Genomic DNA, 24,132 nt, shown 5'->3' on the forward strand with positions numbered 1-24,132 from the left:
AAATAAAACAGTCTGACGGAGTCATCAAAATCGTCGTCTATTCTGTGAGCCATCTTTGCGGTAACTGTGCCCGTAAATCATTTGAAATACAAGTCTAGCCGGATACATTTGTGCATATAAAGTTTGATCGAAGTTTTGAAAATGTGTGCTCAAACTTTGATCCCCATGTCTGGCGCCGGCATCACAAAAGTATTCGTATTTTTTTGGTATCTTAAAGTGAAAAGGTTGGTTGAATGGGGTATTCCCACGAGTACTCCTGTGGGTATTCCTCAATTGTGTCAATATCAAATACTTCCGTAATAAACTATTTGTCAAATACCTACTGTAGCCGTATTCAGAAAGAAAGCTGGAAACTTATAAGCGCTTACCAGCGCTTGTCAGCGCTGGTTCGTTCTACAAAAAGGAAGCAGGTTGAAGCAGTCCAAGACAAATTTTATATGGCAGCGCCCAGCACTGACCAGCGCGTGTTGAAGCTTGTTGAAACTTGTCGGCGCTGTTCAGCGCTTATCGGCGCGTGTTCATATATTTTCCTGCGCGGGTTACCAGCGCTGACAAGCGCCGGTAAGCGCTTATAAGTTTCCATCTTTCTTTTAAGCATGGGCGTTGAATCAACGGACTAGTTAAATTAACCGTCTATGTACACTCAACGATCCGACTAGTCCATCGTTCATCAACGGACTAGTTGAATTCAACGACTAAACAAAAGAGTCGAAACGCTCGTCAACGCGTCCGCGACGGTTTTACGCTTCGACGTGGCCGTATAATAGTCCACCGTAGACGGCTAAACGACTCGTCGTAGACGGCTCGTCAGTCGACACGTTTGTATCAACTACCAACTTGCGACGCGACGCGTCGCGAGTTGATAGTTCAATATTTTTACCGTTAATTCCGTTTGACTTTTAATGAGATTACTATGATCAATGCTCGAAATATTGAAAAAAAAGGAGATTAATTTGTATTAGTTTGATATTATTAAATTGTCTTAAAAATCTAAGATATTTTTTTTATTCAGTTAATTTATTACATATCATAAGGATTACCTACCTATAATAATATATTGAATAATGTTAAAATATCGACTATAACTAACGACTTAAAACGACAAGTTAAAACATAAACAAAAACTTGGTAATAGATAGGTGATATAAATATATAAGTAATTGTTAAAAAACAGCTCTGACTTTTTCTTTACTAGAGACAACCCTGACATTGAATTCTTTGAAAATCTATAATTCGTAATAACTTCGTGGTAAGAATGTGGAATTTTACATGTAGAGTGTAGACCTCAGTTCAAGGTAACGAACGTTCGATTACCAATACCGTCGCGCGTCGGTCGACCGTGTCAATTCGTTTCAGTTTACACATCGACTAGTCGAAGATTTTAACTAGTTGATCGACTAGTTGATGAACGACATTTAACGGTCTAGTCTCGTTGATGAAAAATGCGTCGACGACCCATTCCTACTTTCTTTCTGCATACGCCGACGTGTGTAAGTGACAAGACCTACTGTACTGTATGCTGTCACAAAAAAATATTATGTAATACAATATTACGAGCGTATTATATATTTGTTAGTAGTTTTTGTTTAAATATTTAATCAAATAAATTGTTTTAAAATAAACAATCTAGATATTATCATTGGTTAAACTTATATAAATTTATCAATTGATGAAATTTGACGATTCAAAAACTGGCAACATTGTTTACCATATCTGTCGATTTTTATAAAATGGCGTCAGCCGAATTTTTAGAGCAAGCACTGTCCACAGACGTTGACGAGAACGCAGTAAGCGCGATTGTTGGTACACTTGAAAATCAACTGGTGACGTCCGTACCGTCGGTATCGTCACAGAACAATATTGTAAATGTTATCCCAAGTAATAATATTAATACTTCTTGTCCAAGTTCTATTATTGGACATAAAAATATATACAACAAGGACCGCAGTGATGGTGAAATAAGTGGTGCTAGCTTTCAATCATCTGTTCCTAGTGCGTCATTCAATGCGCCAACCACGTTTTCTACACAAAGAAATCTAAATCAAATGTTATCTAGCAATGCAGATTCAATGAGTTCTGAATACAATCCAAACCAAATAGACAGTCGTACTATTGCGCACTCTATAGCTAGCGGCACAGTTAGCTTTCCTGCGTCTCAAGCGCAGGTGATACACAGTGCTCAAGGCGGGAGTATCCCTCAGTCAGCAACCAAAACAATAACAATGCAACCTCCGTTAGTTATAAAGCAGGGTACGACGACTGGTCAAGTCAACATGCAGACTGGAATGATGACTGTGCCCATGACTGTAAATTCTAGTATGGCAAATTCTATTCCAAATGTAATGGCCATAAATAAGCCGGGAACACAGAATGTTGTTGTTACTACTCAGAATATGGGGACAGGACAACCTGCTATCATTCCTAATGTCCAAATACTAAACACGCGGCCTGGGGCACCTGCGGTAGCTGCACAGAAATCAGTTGCCACAGTGTCGCCCAGAGTTGTTATTGGAACTCCACAAGTGGTTGGCGCAAGAGCAGCAGTGCCTGGTGTAAGTCTAATATAATTATAGTTCACTGAGTCTTTAATACATAGCTTTTGTGAAACCTTTGTAGAGAACAAATCCAAATTATCATGTGACATATAATATGTTTTTAGCTCAGAGCTAAGTAATAAAACAATGTACATAAATGTTTATTTACCTAAAAATGACCTTGTCTTTTAACATAATACCACAAATTGGCTTTTTTTTCTTATAAAGTATATAATATTATGATGACTTAAAACAAGTCATAAGCTTAAACATACCTTTGGGTGATTGAAAACTAATTCTTAACACCAAAAACCAATGCAAATCACTGCATGTCTGGTTTCATCAAGTTTCATTATGCATACCTATATAAAATCACAATTTTATTATTTTTATGACACTAAATTCTTTCACATATTTTGTTATTCACAATATTTTGTAAGTTTATTTGGAACATTTTACAGATCCCAGATAACATTGAGCTTTTCAATATAATTCAGAAAATAAAACAATATACAGTAGGCGCTCGATAATCCGGCGCTCGCCAATCCGGCACGCTCAGTAGTCCGGCACTTCGGGACTCAGACAGCCCGCTCTATAATCCGGCATTTTACATAGCTGAACGCCGGATTACTGAACGAAAACGTCACAAATGATGAACCTAATATGTAATTTTAATACATAATTAATTAATATTTTAATTAATTTATGTATTTTTTTTTTATAATAAATTCAACTTAGCATTTTAAATATGAAGTCTTATTTCCTATAACTAATTCGATAATCCGGCATTTCCGACAATCCGGCATAGAGGAAAAATTGCCGGTGCCGGATTAGCAAGCGCCTACTGTACAATTAAATTCAATAAAATTCTGTACTAAGTTGAAAATATGTTTAGTTTGTTCAGATAAGTTGAAAATATATTAAATTTTAACAAAGGGGTTTGGGTACTTTTGTATGAGTTAGTGGCGTTGTGACATTTTGCAGCCAGTAATGAAACTTGGATATTTTTAAAGAGCAATTAATTGCGTACATATAAACATTGATATACATTATTTTGATTAGAATTCTTAAATAAATAAAGGAGAAAACTAAAAAACTCAGAAAAATCTAGATTTTAGGTAAATGAATAATACAAAACCAAATATCTCTGTTCATAATGTTTCGAGATTTATGTCCATAATAACTATTGCTCACAATATATTGCTCTTATAAAATATCCAAGTATCATTACTGGCTGCGAAAGTTCAACTTGACGCCAACTTTACCCAAACCTCTTTGCAATATTACTTGACATTTGTATTAAATTTATTTTTTTTCTAAACATGATCTTGAAATTATTAATGCATATTATCTTACCAAATTGACTAACTACATATAATTTTAATTAAAACTGTAATTTCCTATAATTAAAGGTACAGTAGACCATGTATGTAAATAATATAAATATATATACAATGTAATCTGTATCCTTTGTTGGAAATTCTGGAATAACAGATTGAAAACTGGCAAGAGATGGCGCAGGATAGAGTCAAATGGAGGCTCTTATTGTCAGAGGCCAAGACTCACTTTGGGTCCCTGCGCCACTCTAGTAAGGAAGTAATTTGTAAAATTAAATTGCCCTAAAGATGCAGTAAAAGTTACATTTTCATAACTAAATTGTCCATTATTTTGTTAATTTAGAGAATATGTAAGGAGCAATGTTAATATATGTTGCTGTAATATTGTATAAAACACATTTGCCAGATTTCAAACTTTAATTAAAATAAAAATTTCTAAAGTGATAAAGAAATTATACATTCAAGAGTTTGAATGTTTTTAGATACATCTAAATTTGTTATAGTTTGTCTATTGTCTCGTTCTTCTATCATAAAAGACATCACTTTTTAAACAACAAACATTTCTTGCAGTCAAGTTTATCTTGTTAAAGGTGATTGGGTATTTTGTTCTGGGATTTGACACACGGCATACACAAACAAATTTGGGCATATAATATAATGTACAGGCATATGGGCATACAAATACATTCAATATCCTTCAGGATTTTATTGACATAAGTTATAAGTATATTCAACTTTGGTTAAATAATATGGTTATTTCTTATTATATCGTTTTACACCTATTCTACAATCATAAAACGAATTTCAAAATGGGAACAATCTACCCAATTACCTTAGGATGAATTATGTGCGTTTTCAAGATGGGAAATAACATATTATAATTAATGTTTCTTATAAATCCCCTCTAAAAGCGGTATGTACGATAGCAATATCTAAAATACGATTTATTTCTTACCCAAGAACTATATGTATATTGTATAAGTATCTTTTATCATATTTATGTTTTCCTCAATATACCATGCAAAAACATACATTTGACAAATATATTTCTTTTAATTTTTGTGTAATTCTTGTATAAATATTGTATTGTACATATAAAATGTATTAGTATAATAATTAATTATTGCTCTAACAATCGATGTTGCAGGGCTGTCAGATGTGTGTCCATGTTTAATAAATAAATCAGTCAAGTGCGAGTTGGACTTGTGGGTTCCATACAAATAAGCTAAAAAGCAACTTCAAAAAATGGTCACCTGTCTAATTGATGATCAAACTTAACATTGGCTTTTAATTATTGTTATAGCAGGAACAGATTTGAAATAATCTTTAAAAATTTCTACCGTCTTACTATCATCATACATGAGAAACAGCCTGGTGACAGATAGACAGACAGCAAAGTGTCAGTAATGGTCCCGTTTTATCCTTATGTATGAAACCCTAAAAATTATATTGAAGAATATAGTTAGTAGTTTATACTCATTTTGGCTCATATCTGGCAACACTATTACATGTCATGGCAGCTTCACTTCTATATGTACTTGAGATGGTGGAACTGTATCTGAAAAGAAAAAATTCAATTGTGTATTACTTGTACAAAGTTTTTTTGTATGTAGTACCTGTTAATATACCAAAGACGGCTTCTTAGTTTTGTCATGTCCGGTACATATACAAACTGTAGATAATGTCAGTGTTCACTATCACATGCATTTCACGTTCATTGTTCATCGTTATCCCTGTATCCTTTGATGTGTATCTAACAAATGACCTGCTTATACATTTGCTCGGATTCCGAAACCATCAATCGCATATAGTCACAAAATCGAAATTGAAACGAGCGTTCATTTTTAGATAACGCTGCAAACACTGCAAAGTCTTCAACAGGGGCAGCAGGGTCATTTGTTGTTAAAGACAGAGAATGGTCAATATCAGCTGTTGCGGGTCGGTCCGGCGCCCGGAGCCAACACGCTAACTGCGCCTCAGCCGCAGACCCTCCGGCTGTCGACTGTGCCGGCAGTAAGTAGGACCGACGGAGACCGGATGCTGGACACGAGTCCCCCCTCCTAAAGTCACCCAAACTTGTCCAATTTCAATTTTGTCATGCATGTTATGGTGGTGGTGCATGTGAGGTAATCTATTAACCAGGTAAGACAGGTACTCAATGTCATTTTGTAATAACTATTAACTATCTCATTAGCTTGATTTGGCGGGGATGTCGAGCACGCAAATGATCCTAAACTAATGGGTAACATGGTTTTATAATATATATTGGGTTTATTTTTATTATGAGTATAATTTATCCTGCCAAAGAGTGTACTCGAAATTTCCCAATGACTTAAAATAATGTATGTATTGATAGAGTATTATCTATCTATTTAGTATGCTGAATGCTATTATTTTACTTAGCTTAATAGTAAACAACAGTTTAGCAAATTAGTTTTGTGTTGACTATATTTTAGTGGAACAAATAATCCTTTTGCTTCGCTTTTAAATGCTTTGTACTCATCGTAATCCTACGATAATAAATTTACCCAGTAAATGATTGCCTATTGAGCATATTTTTTTATATCAATTACTAAGCATGATGACTGTTAGTCATATTATAATTACAATGATATTTAATATATAATAATATATATTTCTATTGAGTTTGTATCCTCCTTTATATCCTTTCTATAACCACTTGGATTTTAATGGATATATAACAATGAGAAATATGTTTTTGTAGGACTTTTTACAAACACACTTATTTAGTGTAGGAAAATAGAATATAGTCACCGTAATGTCTTAGTACTTGATAGTTGTACATTTTTTATACTTCTATTGAACTGAATACCTACTTTATTTACGTGTTTGTAAAATTTTGTAGCATTTAAATATTATAAGTAGTAATATTCTGGACCAACATTGTTCATGTTTCAACTAAAAGACACACGTTGTCCTAGCCTTTGCGAACTGTCTCTTATGCGAAAGCGAACTTCCTGCGTTAAGTATCTTAATTTTTAAAAGTTTTGCGAGATTTGAGATTGTCCTGACAATAATTAACAAAAAATTAATAAATAAATTGGTAGAGTCGACTAATTGGGGAATCATTTTTATTTTTGAGTTTGTTTGGTTGAACGTACTTTTCTTAGGAACTGCTGGTTCGAAGTGAAAAATTATCCAGCCTAATTATATATCAGGGAAAGGTATATACTATTTATAATATAATATCACAATACGATGAATAAGAGCGAAGCAGTAATAAACCACGTTGCAAAAGCAGGAAAAAGATTTTCTTTTTAGGGCTTCTTTTGGGTACGTTGGGTAAACGGTTATGGACAATTTTCTTTCCTCAAATTAATATTTTTTTATATTTTTATTAATTAATAATATTATGGATGAAATCGCAGCGCACACCTAATCTATCTATAATAATCTATGTATCTAGACATACAGTAAACAGTAACCAGACGATTTAGTAGTTTATATTTGAAAAACCTATGTTGTATGTGCATCAAGCATACGTAAAAACTACCGGCCAGATTTTGACATAATTTTAAATGGTGATAGAAATTAGATTAAAATTACAGGCTTCCTTATTTTCGAATTAAAATAAATAAAAAATAATCCATCCACGTAACCTCATAAATTAGCGAATACGTAATTACTTAAATGGCATGTCATTGGATAAATCTTTAAAAAGGAAATAGAAGATTTCTGAATAGAGCTAAAATGTAAAGTCATAAAAAAATAAATGGACCCTTATTTGAATAGTCACAAATAAGAAATTATTCGAATACATGAGCTAAACTGAAAAGCTATACTGGCTCTAACATAGATATTAATATCAAAATAGAGAATATATAGCCTGTTGTCTGCGTTAAACGCAAAAACAACTAAGGATCATGATACTTTTTTTTTGCTATATAAATCAATTACGTAGTGATCGGCAACTAGGCTATACATATCGAAATTATGTTGAAGGGTTTAATTTGAGTTTGAATCTACGCACGCGCGAACAAAGTCGCGGTCCTATGTACTAATACTCATATATTACAATACTATCTATATAGTATTGTAATATATGAGTACTTAGCTGCTACCCTTAAAGGCGTTAGTACACCTACGCATTCGCATGCGGCAGCGAGTCTCTGCGGAACTACTGCGTAGCGAAATATCTTCTTAACGTTAGTACACAGCAATGTTTTCGCAACGCGATCTGTCGGTGAGGACAGATTTTCGCGCCATGGATGCCGAAAATACTGAATTATTTTTGCATTCTATTCGAGATTATCCCGTATTATACGCTACGCAGTAGTTCCGCAGAGATTCGCTGCCGCATACGAATGCGTAGGTGTACTAAAGGCGTAAAGGCGTAAAGGTTTACATGCAAGCATCAGTGTATTTAATTTCCTTTCTAATTCTAACGTAACAAGAGCTCGAGTTCGTGTGTCGGTAGTGTAGCTATAGGAAAGATGTTTATATGGGTATGTACCTTTCGTTATCTTTCCACGAGACAGTTGCTAATAGCAACGCGATAGATCGGTCAAGGATCGGGCTGCATTTGACATTAGTCGGAGATGAATTGCACTCGTGTAAAGTGCATAACAATTTCGCGTCTCTTGTAATATTTTTTTACAACTGCTTGCAATGTTTGATCAAGTAAATGTTTCAATTGTGTTTCAATTAAAGTACTTCCCGGTTTAAGACTCGTTCAAAAATTTTGCAAGTAAAATCGATGTAAAGTATAGCGTACCTGTTGATTGTGTACATACCTATAGTCCGGGTCGTATATACACAAATGTTATTTATAACAGATTCCAACCCTCTATCGATTTTGCACGCTTCGGCGTACGATGCATATCAGTTTCCCTGATTAAATGCAGTATGTGATTGATGAAAGTAGTTAAAAGTAGCATATAGCACGCGACACGGTTTTTGGGGTTTGATATTTAGTAAATTTTTTGATTTTTGTGTTTTTGGTTTTCGGTGTTTTAGAGTGGAGTGAAATGATTTTGTTTTTATTTCGGTTAGCATCCCGGTGTGGTGACGGTGTCGACGAGCGTGGCTGTGCCGACTCAGATAGGGCAGATGCCATCTGGTCCGGTGGCTACGCCGGTGGCTGTATCCTCAGTGTCGACCGTGCAGGCGTCTGCGCCAGTGCCACAGCCTCCCGTTGTTACCACACAGGTACATTCCAACAGGTTTTTCGGAAAAATTGTGTAAATTCATTTTTCATATGAGCGAACGATGGAAAATTTACGTAATAGTTTGGATTTAAAATATTGACATGATAATAAAAATAAATATTTAAGTTAATTAAATAGATAATAGAAAATAATTTTGGTATTTTTACAAACTGCGCATATTGTCTCGGTTTTGTTCTAGTATCAACAAAATTTATTCGAGATATTACGACGCGTGTAATAAAGGAGTACTTAAGAATACCTATATTGTAGCTAATGCATAAATATTTAAAAGAGCAATAGATCAAGGAACTCATTGTTATGGGATTGGTATTCTGGGAGTTTATGTCATGCTAAAATTGCACTTTTGTATTTTTCTCAATTGACAGGCACAAGAAATGGAACGACGCAATTTCTTAGCCAGCGCAGCGCTATAAAGGGCTCCTTTCTTAATTGAGAATTAATTACTTAATATCGAGTATTTTATATAATTACCGGTTTAGTTTTAATTAATATACTTAAACGTTTAATTTTAATATCGAAGTGAAAATTCTTTTTTATTTATTATGCAGCTATTTCCAGGATCAATTCATGTATGTAACATATTTGTACATATTGCCTTTTCTATATCCATCCATCGTTTAAAGAGATCAAAATTCACGAATGTCTTCTTCTAACGTTATAATATCTTAGAAACCTTCATGCAAGTTTCTACAATTTGAGTTATTGCTGGCTTATACGTACGATTAAATAAAAATTTGACCAGAAACCGCTGGACAACACGAAGGAGAAGTGCCGGAACTTCCTGGCGAACTTACTGGACCTCTCAAGCAAGGAGCCGAAGTCTGTGGAGAGGAACGTGAGGAACCTCATCCAAGAGCTGATCGACGCGCAGGTGGAGCCGGAGGAGTTCTGCGACAGGCTGGAAAGGTTGTTAAACGCTAGTCCTCAGCCGTGCTTGATTGGGTTCTTGAAGGTATGTGGTTCAGGGTTCGGGTTAAAATAGTACTGTAGTTTTTAGTATTTAGAAGGTGGTCGGGGTAATGGAAGAGTTAAGAGTATTTTGTATTCGTTTGTATCTATATGTTTGTAATCGTTTTAAAGTACGGCGGTTAGTAATTAATGTGAAATAAACTAATAAATAATTGGGTATCGATTGAATGATGGCCAGGAATTTTCTTGGTCGCAAAGATTACAAAATTTGATAGTTTTTCAGGCTCTTTGTTACGTAACTATATACTATACTAGGTAAGTTTTTCAAAAATAAATGTAAAATTTAGTGAGTGAAGTTCCTAAATACATTTCCAATTTCTAAGAATATCTTCGAGTATTACTCAACAGTTTCTACGAGGAATTTTTCACCGGATGAAGGCGATACCGGCAAATGGTGCTCATGTCAATTAAATGATTCGCACGCTTGATTGGACTTAGCCCATTCGAGATATTTTACAAGCAATTTGTACCTTATACCACTTTGATCACGGAATAGCGCAATATTGCGCTAATCATTTCGAGTACTCTTAATCACCAACATAAAAATATGTTTTACCCTGATATTACTCGCTCGGGCCGGTTAAAAATTTTCTTTAAAATTGAGCCGCTTTGTTGTAGCAGTTATTGTTTCTACAATCGCGATGACATATACACCTTTGTCTTGTTATCTCAAGGCAGATGTGTAATGTGTGTCATTGCGATCCTACAATGACACGATTGGAATCTTAAGGATTCTGAACTGGATCGCGATTATATTTTTGGCAGAATTTTAGAATATTAACTAGATTGGGATGTATATTTTTTCACAGAAAAGTTTGCCTCTCTTGCGTCAATCAATGTGCACCAAGGAGCTGGTGATTGAGGGGATCAACCCGCCGTCACCGCACATCGCGTTCTCGTCGATACCGCCACCGGCGTCCCCAGTCCAACCGCAACCGGTGACGACCAACATGCAAATGGTGAGTTTATATGTTTATGTATGGAGGTCTTCAAGAACAGGTACCTTCTAGCGAAGCGAGCTCTATTTTCCACATCTCAGCTTACCATCAGGCGAGATCGTGGTCAAGCGGGTCCCTATCGTACGATAAAAAAAATGTGTGCGTGCGAAAACTGTATACACACGTAAGAAGTGAAACTTCTTTATGTCCTTATTTTTCACAAAATAATTTACTATGTGCAACTTTACAGAAATACGTCGAATCACGCGTGATAGGGATAAGAAAAAGATGGCGCGTAACGGAAAAATGTTACGCGTAACGAAAAAATGTTACACTAAATTTTTTTCCAACCCCGATAAAGAAGTTTCACTGCAAAAATGTATGGAACACACGCTTGCAGCAGTTGCAGCTTCGGTGCCGCTAATGGTGCGGACGGAACTGTGGACTTGTCATTACCAGTTCGTGCAAGCCAGTGCAAGTGTGTAGGTAACGCATTGCAGGGGCACTTGTGGTTTTTTTTTTTGTGTGGTGTCTCTCAATGTTAGCCAGAAGGGCTTCTACATTTTAACGCGGACGCGTGGGTGAACTGAAGGTTCACCCTGGTAGCGACATGCACAAGGGCGTCCCCCCGCCACGGGGATCTCGAACCTCGGGTTGGGCTATCGCTTGAGTGGAGGAGGCCAGAAGGCCCCTAATCGGACGGGGCACTTGTGGTCATAGGCGATGGTGATTACCATCAAGCGTAATATGCTTGCGATTATGTCTAAGCAAGTATTCAAGTGGGCACATCTGCAAATGCTTTTACCATCAGGTGAAACACCAGCTCTATTGCCCGCTATAACATAAGTCTCATCGACGCACGTGTGAAAAGGCCACGCTGCTTGCTGATAATGTCACTAATACAATTACTGTCTATCTACCATTATTTGTCATTTTAACGGACAGATGCAAGATAAACAGAACATATTATTCAGAAATTCATAAATTATGGATATAGGCTGGCAAGCTCGCAGTTGCGTGTGGAACTAGGAGTGCTCGTTTTGAAATCATCGTATTTCAGTATGTTTTACTGTTATACTCGGCACGGCGAATCTAGATCCCTATGACAGTTCGTCTTAGTGATAGCTCGTATAATGGGTCGTGTCAATACTTTACTATTTTTTGGCAAAGGCGTGGCTTGCATTCAGCCACGTCGGTAAACATGTTTTTATAAATATTATAAACTAAAAATTTTAACGTCTATTATGTTGGTGTTGTATTGATTTAAGTTTTTTAGCATAGATTAGAAGGTAAGTAAAACGAAAGTTTTCCAAAACATAAAAATGCACCTTATCATTTTCTCGTAATTTTTAACCCGTTAAACTCGTATGCGCTAGTGTATATTTTATCATGAAAATGGATGTCCCCATTTAATTTGTCTGAAAAACTTTTGTTATAATTAGTTAGGTAAATGGATATTTTTCTGGTATAGTGTCACTATTTGGTTTTAAAAATATGTACTCATTTCCACTATCGACATTTGTTTATCGATACTTTCCGCACTAGTCGATAAATGCCAACGATGTAAATTTTGCAGGACGTAAACGTAAAGTCAGATTAAAATAATTTCTCGTAAATGTTAAGAATTGTTATAATTCCAACGGAATATCGTTGTAATGGCATAAAGCTACGTAAAAATTAATAAATGCCATTTTTAGACGCCTCTAATACATTTCTTACGCCATTACAAGTTTGTCCCTTGAGAATACCTGTCAGTGTCGTAGGATTCATCAATCGCCGAGCCGAGTATAGGGAATAGTTAAATTTATCCATTATGAACGGGATGGTGAATTTTTGTGACAACAGCAAGTAATGATGAAATGGGCTCTTAAATTAACCAATTTAAATTAATATACGTAATTGAAGAAGGGCAAACTAAAGTTCTATATTATGTTGTTATTTTCTCAATTGCTCTACAAAATTAAATGTTTGAATATCTTTTTACAGATGATAAAAAATTTACAATAAATTAACATTAAAGTAAAGATACACTGTACATACAATGAGTAAATTAATATCTCAAATCTGTTCAATCTATCTTGTTAGCTTCAGTTAAGCAGACTGTAAAAGAGGTTTCCGAAGGCACTGTCCCTGCTCAAATTTTAATTCTTATATTTATTATAGAAGGTTATAAATTATGGACGAAAATGCATCGTGATAGAAATTTTGACACTATAATGCATACAAGAGTTTTTTTTAGATAAAACATTATTATTTGCATTGTTATTAAAGAGTTATTTTAAAATCGAGGCGGGTTTTGAAACACAGTTTTTAAATGTTGATTTTTTGCAAAGGTTTTGTGTTATTTCACAGTTTTTGTAGCGCTAGATGCAACTCATCTCCATGTATTTATTTATATATTATTTACAACTTACAATTTAATTTAACGCTCCAATGAATGTTAATATTATTGCGATAACCTATTTTCCGAGATTCTTATCGGTGTATCGGACCATATTAATAAACTTATTTTTTTATAAGTATAAATTGTAGTTGTCATCAATTGAAATAAATAAACAAGAAAAACAGAAAACGCTAACAAATGAAACAAATTCTAAATACAAACATATTTAACCGTGGAGTGCAATCAGATCCAAGTAATTAAGTACCAAGTTCAAGTATCAAGTTGGAGGCGTAAGTTTAATTGAAGAATAAACTTCGTTCTAGTATCTCGTATAACATCTAATTGAATTTGAGTTTTCTTTGTATTGCTAAATAGGTCTTCGCAAGTCTTTAAGCTTATTAAAGCTCTATCATGTTGATATAACCATAAATTAACTAGGTATTTTTTATGGATTTTCTTTGCACAGTGAAGTGAAGACTTCACATAATAGCATCGTCTTTTAGATCAACTCAACATAAAAGATTTAGGCATTTTTATGAATTATAGATAAACATGGGATTTGTAAGATCAGCAGAAATCCAGTATGTAAATAAATAAACCTCCATGATTGTGTATCACATGACTACGAGAACTTTATCCACGTCAGCAAAAATAGGGTTATGATTAACTATGGGTTGACCATAAATTATAATGATTTGTGTACTGGTTGCCGTTGTGGTACGGGAGCTAGCAACGTTTAAAAAAAGTCATTTTAGTATAGTTGGGTTTTTGATATACTGTTTCTCTTGCTATTTCGGTTAGAGTCCGGGCTGTCTGGCTGGCGGTAGTGGCTGCGTTTATTAGTGCGCACAGGAAAATATACTTAACTTTAAAGACATTTATTAACGCGTAATCTTATATATAAAAATGAATCGCAAAATGTGTTGGTAAGCGCATAACTCGAGAACGGCTGAACCGATTTCGATAATTCTTTTTTTATTATATGCCTTGAAGTACGAGGATGGTTTTTATGTAGAGAAAACGTAAATATGTACCACGGGCGAAGCCGGGGCGGACCGCTAGTTTTTAATAAATATATAAAATACTTAAATAATTTTTTTTTATTTTAAAATAATTAAAATGTCAACGAAATAAGTGAAATTACATCAACATGTACGATTGACACATTTTGAATATCGTTCAACTAGGCATATCATCGAATTATGAAAATTGTACAACGTTAAGGGCAGCAAAATTCGAATCTGTCCACAGTCATAAACAGGCCTCCACCTTTGGTGTATTATGTAGCAGTTGATTCTATTAAATTATAGAAAAATTCAAGTCAGCAAAAATTTATAAAAAAATAAGCCTATTCACAATTATATACGTATATAACACGTCGCCGTTGTGGCAGTTTGACGACGAAGACGGTGGCTCCCCCACGCTCACGACGCTCCAGCCCCCGCCCGCGATGAGCCTCACGGGGCCACCGTCGCCGAATCTAAACGTAGTGCCCGTACAGCCGATGATTCAGGTTGGTTTGCGTACCCTCGTATGTTACGAACAGTCGCGTGGTCGTTTTACGTGAAAAAATTGAAAAAAAAAATAACAAAAAATTGGACGGTAGTTGAAAAAAACAGTTTTTAGGCGGTAGGCAGATAGGTCGTTAACAAATAACAATTTTTTAGGGAAATGTAGGTTGTAAATACAGGAAAAAGTAACAAAAAAAAGTTTTTTTTAGTGGTAGATAGTAATTAGTATAGAGCTCATAAAAATAAACAATGTTGTAGTTAAATATCACGTCCAACCTATGAGTATAGGTAATATTGTGATCTAAAGCGAATGTAATCATAAAAATAAGCTTGTAAACTTTGTACATCTCGTTATTAATAATACTGATCAAAATGTCGCACTGCGAATGTCTATAAACATTTTTCAATAGATTAATTTTCATTTCATAATGCCAGATTAATTCATTGTATTCTAAGATATCATCATGAATATGAGATTAGAAAACGGACGAAAAGAAAATTGTAATACGAAAACGAATCTCGTATTGTTCGATGGCCTAGATGCAGTTAGCTACCACAATCGAGAGTTTCGTACAGGAAATTATTGGGCGTCTCATCAAAATAAAGCTACTCACGGAAAATTAGCTTGATAGTAATCACGTGCAAAAATGGGCAATGGTTCCTGAACTAATAGGAAAAACGCATTGAAATCGAAGTAGAACTCAATCGAATGTTCAAATTGGAAAATGTATTGAATTGAACAGAATACATACATAAAATGTAAACTATCGAAGCGTACGAGGGTAACACATCAATGTTATGAAATATCGTCAAGTCCATGTTCAATTTTATTGCTCAGATGTTTTTAGTTAAGCTTTTTAAAGTTTAGTGAGTAGATAGTTTTGTCGGGTAATTTAGTATGTTGTTATATCGGAATGAATTTTGTTTTCATATTTTAAGTTTTCGATCTGTTGCTTTGATAGTAATTTTGTTCTGTTTTATTTTTGAAATTTTTCTCGGTCACGCAATGGAGAGTTTTTGTATACAATTTTTCATTTTTATTTGTCTTATTGTAAGACATACTTTTTCTTAATATGATAAGGTACTAAATGTTGTATTTGGGTAGTTATTATGCAATGTTTTATAAGTGGAAGGATATAAGCCGACTGGACTGAAATTATCCGTTTAAACAGGCATCATGGTCTATTTTTATGTTGCTTTTATCCAAAAGACACCATGCATGTCACATACGCTTACCTATATCTGTTATTCCATTTGATTTCTTCTTTGTAAACACAAGCCTTATTATCATACTGATATTTAAAAAAATAAGAAACAATTCCAAATCAGTGTAAAAGATATTAGAGTGAAATACACTCCCCACATATAACCCACATATAAATTTCATATTCCTCGGTGTGTTTGATATAGGTACTTTCAAATGTAAATCCAGCATAATCAAATGTTAATTTAAAAATAATGTGATACTTCATAATATTATTATACAACCAAATGCACTTACAGGGTGGATCAACGTTTATAAAAAAAGCTAGCTTATAAATTCATGGATCAAAACGGGGCACATTTTATATTGCAGACATTTTTTTATTATTTGGTCCAAAACAAAAAATAAATGTTAATAAATAAGGCTAATTATTTTCTGCAATTGTTTGACTATTTATTTTAAACAGCTTTTAGGTGTTTGCATGTTCAACTTACACGTTTAAATATTTAGCTCCTGGCAACATTGTTTTACAGCTGTCGTTTGAAATAAATCTCAATGGTTCATGTTCGCTAAATCTCAATGGTTCATGTTCGCTTCTTATATCAGATGTAGTAGTTGTAATGCCTCCTCTACACTACTCGCGATGTTGAACGAGGTTAGACGAATAGCTAATAATGTAGAGAGGCAGGTCGGATTTTGCGCCCGAGTCAAGAAGGGCACGAAGTTACCCGAAGTGTGTTCTGAATATGAACGAATGCGCTCCTCGCGAAGTTGGACGAGTGTGTAGTGTAGCACCGCGGACTTCAGTCAACTTCGGCCGAGTACTTCGCCAAACTTCGCGAGTAGTGTAGAGGAGGCATTACTATTATTGTTAAATGTTGTGAAACTTGTCTCTTGATGAACAAATATCTTCTTATTATCTAGTCTTAAACTTTTCTTTCGGATTCTAAAATAACGGATATTATTGCAGCCGAAGCCAGCAACTAAACCCGGTAGCTCGATAGCTGTGTTGCAAAATATACCACTGCACACGAAAATCAATGTGACCAAAGTCGGTAAAACCATGACGGTGAACAGCAAAGCCAATTTCACGAGGCCCGGTGGCCCGTCTGCGGCGTTGTCAACTGTTCTCACCGGCAAGTCGATGCTGAAGGATAAAGAGAAGAAGTCGACTTTGCAGTTCACTCAGCCCTTCGGTGATGACAAGATGACGGGAGACGATGATATCAATGACGTAGCCGCTATGGGTGGTGTTAACTTGGCTGAGGAAACGCAGCGGATCCTTGGATCCACGGAGTTGATTGGCACGCAGATCAGGTACCACTATTTTTTGAAATCATTCCCTATTTTGTTACTATAAAATATAATTTGTTCTTGCATCCAAATTGCGCCAATTACTACCTTGCCCTCTTTCAGGTCGTGCAAAGATGAGTACCTAGTGCCGATGGGTCTGATGCAGAGCCGTGTCAAGTTGATCGCCAGCAAGCACGGGCTGGACGAGCCCAACGCGGAGGTGGCCGGGATCCTGAGCCACGCTGTCCACGAGCGGCTGAAGACCACCGTGGAGAAGCTGGCGGTCATCGCTCAGCATAGAAGCGATCTGCTCATCAAGGTATACGGGAAATGAGGTATAGTGGAGTAAGTTAGTAAATACAAATAGAAAGCGTTTTATTTGCCACTATGTACAAAAATATAAATCTTAATAAACTAAAACAGAACAGAAAAAATATGTTGTATATAGCAATGGTGGCAAAAAGGAAAGCAGCAACCATTAATTATTAAAATGTAATGCTGCACTGATTTTCAGGGGAGACCACGTGACTGTTCAGATGCAATGATTCAGTACTAAATGATACAAATATAATTATGACAGTGTGTTTATCATAGAAATCTAAATAACAAGAAACTATAGAAGTGCTACAATGTCATAATTAGTATGAAAACCACTGTCGCCAAAATCAACACATTTAAACCGATAGCTAAACATTACACACAAGTAAACTATGCCTTTTATTGGACAGCTTCATTTTAGTGAAAACTAACTTTAAAAAAATAAATACAGCATTTTATTAAGTACCCTAACGCACGGTTTTACGGTTTATTTTCGAATAACATCCCCAGGTACAAGAAATGATCTTTCTTTTTGCTCAGAAAAATACAAATTCGAAAAAATTGGGCTATTCTACAACAGAGGCCGTTAATTTTCAATAGATATAACTTTGAACCTAAACACATAGAAATAAGGTTGAAATTTGTGTTAAACGTGACAATAAGAACGGTCGACTGTGTTATTCATTGTTATTTAGATTACTATGGTGACATTCGGATTACTTGTAAATATTCTTTAATTTTAAGGAAAAACTGCATTATTTCTAAAAAAAAAATAATTACCGATGAAATATTATTTATTGCACGCCTCATAAGCGAAGCGTTGAGGTGGGTACTACTGTCACTTCGCGCAAAACATCTGATTTTTCAAACTTAAAATGTCTTTATGTATCATACATTGCACTTGTAAGATAAAACATACACACACATATTAAGAAAAAACACTATTTTTAACGTTCATGATATTTTTGATGTCATTTTTGTTATTTAAACTAGTTAAAAAACAGTTTAAAAAAGTTCTGTCTTGGACGTCCGTGTGTCTGTATGTGCGGATCCTTTTTCTTGTTAACACGATAGCGACCGAAATACTTTTCTAATCGAGTCTTTTTTTTTCTCTTACGCTTGAGTATGCTCAGGAATAGAACCCTTTCATTTTTCAGGGTCTGATTCGATGTGGTTTAATTGTTATTAAATAAACAAAAATAATAATTAATAAATATTTATTAAAAAAAAATTATGAGGCGTGCACTTTTGGATTTTCCAAATTATTTATTAGTATAGCAGGATAAATTTCCGCAATGGGAAATGATGAAACACACTATGTTTACACACGCACGTCTCGAGAACAACTGAATAGCGATGAACGCACTGTGGCTTGGAAGTCACCTGAGTGGCGACAAGGTCACGCGTGCTTACGACTTCTACAGTCTTGACATGGCATTGAAGAAAGATTTCGTAAAGAGAAGAGTTTGGTTTTGAGTGAAACCTTTCAATCATTACAAAAAGAAACTGAATAACCCCCTCTCAAATCATTATTATGACCTGCAACACATTTCAGACGGATTCCCGCTACGAAGTGACTGGTGACGTCAAGGGCCAACTGAAATTTCTGGAAGAGTTGGACCGCGTGGACAGGAAGAGGCGTGAGGACTCCGAGCGCGAAATACTGCTGCGTGCTGCCAAGTCGCGCTCCAAGAACGAGGACCCGGAGCAGGCGAAGCTGAAGGCCAAGGTTAGTGGAAGTTTTGGGGTGATTTAAAAGAGATGACATGCAATACTGATCTACTGGAGTAAGGGCTGATTTTTCAATGCTTGGATAAAACTTATCCGTCCAATAAAGTATTACGCGATAATATTAAAATGTCACGTAAACTGTCGAATACGGGCAAATAGAATACGTTTTTAAAATTGAAGTTTTATACATTATTCGACGAATAAGTTTTAACCAAGGATTGAAAAATCAGCCCTTAATTTAATGGTCTATCATGGTAGTTTGTGAACAAAGTACATGTGTACTGCCACTCTATACACTTAATGAGCCTTATAGGAAAAACATAAACGATTTTAATTATTATCGTTTTTCATTACTATGTTATCTCTTTTAGTTTTGTGAGATTGGAATTAGTCGTGTTTTGTCTTTCAAATGTAAAAAAAAACAGTGCTACGTGTTTGACATAACTTATTAATATTACATTCCCCTATCACCAGGCCAAGGAAATGCAGCGTGCTGAATTAGAAGAACTGCGGCAGCGTGAAGCCAACCTCACAGCTCTGCAAGCCATCGGGCCAAGGAAGAAGGCCAGGATCGATGGTCCCGGTGGTGCGGACACTACTGTTTCTGGTAGTGGCAGCGCTAGCGGATATGTGAGTGTATTATTAAGTTACTAGATATCCGCCCGCGGCTTCGCCCGCGTTTTCAAAGGAAAACCCGCATAGTTCGCGTTCCCGTGGGATTTCCGGGATAAAACTTATCCTATGTGTTAATCCACGTAACCCTCTATATGTGTGCTAAATTTCATTGTAATCGGTTCAGTAGTTTTTACGTGAAAGAGTAACAAACATCCATACATCCATACATCCATACTTACAAACTTTCGCCTTTATAATAGTATTAAGATGATACATCTGCTGAATATCACTGGTTTTGCACGGAGTGGCAGATATAATAGTATAAGATCCCACCGCAGGATTAGTGCGTCCATAGTTTTTTTTTGCTAAAACCAAAATTTTATGTATATTTATAATTATTAGGAGAATATATTATATCGACTGGGTTGCCAGTCAAAATTTGGCCGCAATGATCCTGCGGTGGGATCTTAGAGTATAATTTTGACATATTATGTTTACATATTTATTTCTTATTTATTTTTATGTATGCTGATTTGTTTTTATAAACTCTTTTTGCTTGTTACTCTCTATGAGATGACAAAATATAAGAGGTGTACTTTCTTATATAGCACTTCTAGTATTTAATTTTACAAAATATATGTTTCAAACGACAAATAAGCACTCTTTAATTTCCAAAACAAGTGAACTAACAGATGTTTCCCATATTTAGCCCGGTCGCAGCCAGCTGGCTCTGCGTACTCGCCTGAAGCGCATCAACCTTCGCGACATGATCTATTTGTTGGAACAAGAAAAAGACACCGCTCACTCGACAATCCTGTTCAGGAGCTATCTTAAATAAATAATACACTTTGTAAATAAATATTTTTTTTTGTAAATACCATTTGTACATAAATCAATTTTCTCAATTTTTTTTTGTATTTTACTCTGTGACGCAAGCATTTCTACACTGAAGAAGATTGTACTATGGAGTGAGTTACTTTTGATGAGTTCGGCTTTTGATTTGTGTGAGACTTGTGCCCATTATGGACTTATTTTTTTAGTGACTATTTTTTTTTTGTGGATGTGGCACAAAATGTAAATATGTAAATATTATTTGTAATATAATTTCTAATGGAAAATAATTATGTTTATTTCTAAAAATGTTTTGTATATATTTTGAAATATGAATTATTCAATTGTTTATAATTCAATTTTCACTAGCTTACTTTTTAAATGTTATGTCTGGCCTTATATTGTAAATTATTATATGATATATTATTAATGTTCTTTTTTTAGTAAGTATATTAAATGTAATCTGCTAGAACTTAACCAGAAAGATTCAGCGTTTCCGATAATTATAACGTGATTTGTTGACTGACTTCCGAAAAAGAAAAAAGGTTCTACGTTCGTCTGTGAAATTCTTTATGAATTGTATTATCTTCGATATGTAGTTTTATAGCACTTATAGCTACATATAAGTGTAATTAAGAACAAATGGGGTATTATAAATAATAAATAAATATGCTCAAATTATTTGTGCCGTAGTTGGCACATTCAATCTATGTCTCGTTGTAGTTATAAGTGTAACCATATTCTGTCCTTCAGTTTGTCCACTTTTAATTTACTTATGTGTTTGCTATATCGGATTTCGTATTTTATAAATATTGGTGTTATTTGACGTTTTAGTAAAATTTATTATTATAATTAAAATGATTGTGTAATTATAATCTAAATAATATATTATGTTGTATAATCGAATTGATGATAGTAGTAAATGTGAATTAATGTGATTGTCTGCATCTATGTAACTTAACCCCGATTTAATTCTGGTAGCAGTCTTCTTTGTTATTAATAAGACATTGATTATAATAATTGTTAATTGGAGTGTGTTGAAGTACCCTAAATTGAATTTGTTATTTAAGTTTTATTTAGAAAAAAAATTTAAGGTAAAAGCATAGTTTTCTTTACAAAAATTATAAACAGACCAGATTGAATATAAAAGTGCAATTTTTATTATTATATTTTTTTATATGAAAAGGATTTGTCAATTTTAATGTTGTATATAATATTTAACATTTTGTATAAATAAGAGAACAATTTATGTTAAAAGATGCATTTAAAGAACAAATTTTGCTTATAGTCCTTTCCACCTAAGATGATTTCTGTGACACATCGATTTTTGACACGTGTAGAGATGTCTTTTACTGAAATCGTATCAATTGTTTCCGATAATCGATAATATTTTATATAGAAATGAAATCGATTTGAATAAAGTACCAAAATTAGTTTTTTCGGCATTTCGCCAACAATTAACTAAGGAAACTTAGCAAACAACAACAACAAAAAGTCAACAATAACAATTAGTAACAATAACAGAATACCACGTAAAGTATCACTATAGAAATGCAAATTGTATACAAGGCTGACGCACTCGTACAGACGATTGACTCGATTGACAAACGATCACAAGATGGGCGCCGATTATATGATTTTCCAACTCTATGATTTTTCAACGATCCATTTCATGTACACGAATTGCGTAGGTAATATCTTTTTGTGTTATTTTATTTTATTTTTCATTATATTAAACTAAATAATAGTGTTTTTGTTTAATAAGCTTAAGATGTTTCATTTTTATATTTTTGGTAATAATGCCGCCATAAAATAAAAATATTATGCACTAAAATTATGTTTACTTTTTAAACATAAAATACGTAATTCGGAACACGATGAAGTGTCACAGGAATCATCATAGGTGAAAAGGACTATAATTATATAAGTTCATTGCAAATAGATTTCTTCTTTCTTCCGAACTTATGAACTGTGCTTTTGACAAGATTTATTTTTCACTCAGTGCATAATATAATGTATGTTTTTAATATATTTTACCATAGTGATTGTTATGTAATGCAATAAAAGTAAAGACTAGGCACCCAATCCGCTCACTAATTTTTATATTATTATAATTTTAAGATAAGCAAAGGATTTACTGTGTTAGTTGCATTCAGATTCAATTAGTTAATATTATTCTGTGTCTAAATAAATGATAATAAATCTGATTAAATGTGTAGATTTTTTACAGTTCGTTTTATTTTCATACTATACCGATATCAATTCCTGAACATTGATGTTCTGCTTTTTTACCTCTAGATAAATTTATTTTGATCCATCCTTATTAAAAAGTATATAAGATAAAAAAAAAATATTAAAGAAAAATTAGGTACCTACCTAAAGGCATGGACGTATAACAAAAGACGGACGGAGTATCGCCTAAACATTGAGTGAAGCCTAGTAATGGCGGCGACACATCCATGCTCGGAGCAATTACGAGCATCCATGTGTGTGTGCCAGGTTGATTGCCAGATGCAATAAAATTACCCCACACTTTAGTATTTTTATTTTTCAATTTGTTATACTTTTTATGTGTACTCTAACTATTAGAACCTATGCATAAATACAATTACTATTTAGCTTTGACAAATCAACCACTGGACGCAAAACCAAAGGAAAATGTATGAGAACTTGTTCAACCAATATTGGGAGGAGGAGAGGAAATGTCTCCTTAAATATTATTTAAATAAATAAAATGTCAGTTTATAATAAAACAAAGAGGAAACATACTTCATACAATTTCAGTATACATGCACTTGAAATTTTCAAATTAACTGTCTTATAACAGATGTCGTAGACAGTATTAATTGGCTGTGATATTTTTTTAAATATGGTTGTTTTTGTGAGAAGAAAATGCAAAAACAAATTTGCATTTTGTATGAAATCATTTTATCGTATTTTTAAAATTAATTAATTTACATCAACTCCCCGACTTTTGGGAGAATGAAATTTTGAAATAATAGCAACACTATGGCAACAGCTGTCCTGATGACAATGGCGGCTGTATTTATTTATTTATTTATTTATTTATTTATTTATTTATTTATTTATTTATTTATTTATTTTGAAAACTACACAGCTTACAGTTTGACTTACTCTACTTATATCTATGATACAATACGCCAATTACGAGTTTTACAATTATTATCAATTACATGTATATTTAAAACAGTAACTTATTAAAGAGTGGTGAGTTGTGTGTGTGGGTGAGTGCGTGCGTGCGTTTGGGTATGTTTGTGT

At 34.2% G+C, this 24,132-nt stretch overlaps 1 protein-coding gene across 2 annotated transcripts; it reads left to right on the plus strand.

Annotated features, from left to right (window-relative positions):
* The first annotated feature begins 1,730 nt into the window (after positions 1-1,730).
* Positions 1,731-23,080, plus strand: Taf4 (TBP-associated factor 4). Of its 2 annotated transcripts, XM_089695004.1 has the most exons (10): positions 1,731-2,552; positions 5,720-5,884; positions 8,885-9,040; positions 9,803-10,012; positions 10,839-10,988; positions 17,036-17,382; positions 17,482-17,677; positions 19,232-19,405; positions 19,882-20,037; positions 20,732-23,080. In XM_089695004.1, exons 1-10 carry the CDS (start codon positions 1,731-1,733, stop codon positions 20,858-20,860), a joined length of 2,505 nt encoding a protein of 834 aa, XP_089551130.1. In that variant the 3' UTR covers positions 20,861-23,080. The 2 variants fall into 2 exon arrangements, with proteins under 2 accessions (XP_089551130.1, XP_089551141.1); XM_089695015.1 differs by lacking the exon at positions 5,720-5,884 and having other exon boundaries at positions 1,910-2,552.
* The last annotated feature ends 1,052 nt before the right edge of the window (positions 23,081-24,132 follow it).

This window comes from Colias philodice, chromosome 1 (genome assembly GCF_061535455.1).
Source record: "Colias philodice isolate Cphi_HAF_F1 chromosome 1, ilColPhil1 Martin Lab GWU primary, whole genome shotgun sequence".
In the NCBI taxonomy this organism is placed as follows: Eukaryota; Metazoa; Arthropoda; class Insecta; order Lepidoptera; family Pieridae; genus Colias; species Colias philodice.

Excerpts from the sequence above, each read along its gene's own strand:
- Taf4 (XM_089695004.1), top strand. The coding sequence starts at position 1,731 with ATGGCGTCAGCCGAATTTTTAGAGCAAGCACTGTCCACAGACGTTGAC. Across the intron at positions 17,678-19,231 it reads GAAGCGATCTGCTCATCAAG|ACGGATTCCCGCTACGAAGT; the intron begins GTATACGGGAAA and ends AACACATTTCAG. Across the intron at positions 19,406-19,881 it reads AGGCGAAGCTGAAGGCCAAG|GCCAAGGAAATGCAGCGTGC; the intron begins GTTAGTGGAAGT and ends CCCTATCACCAG.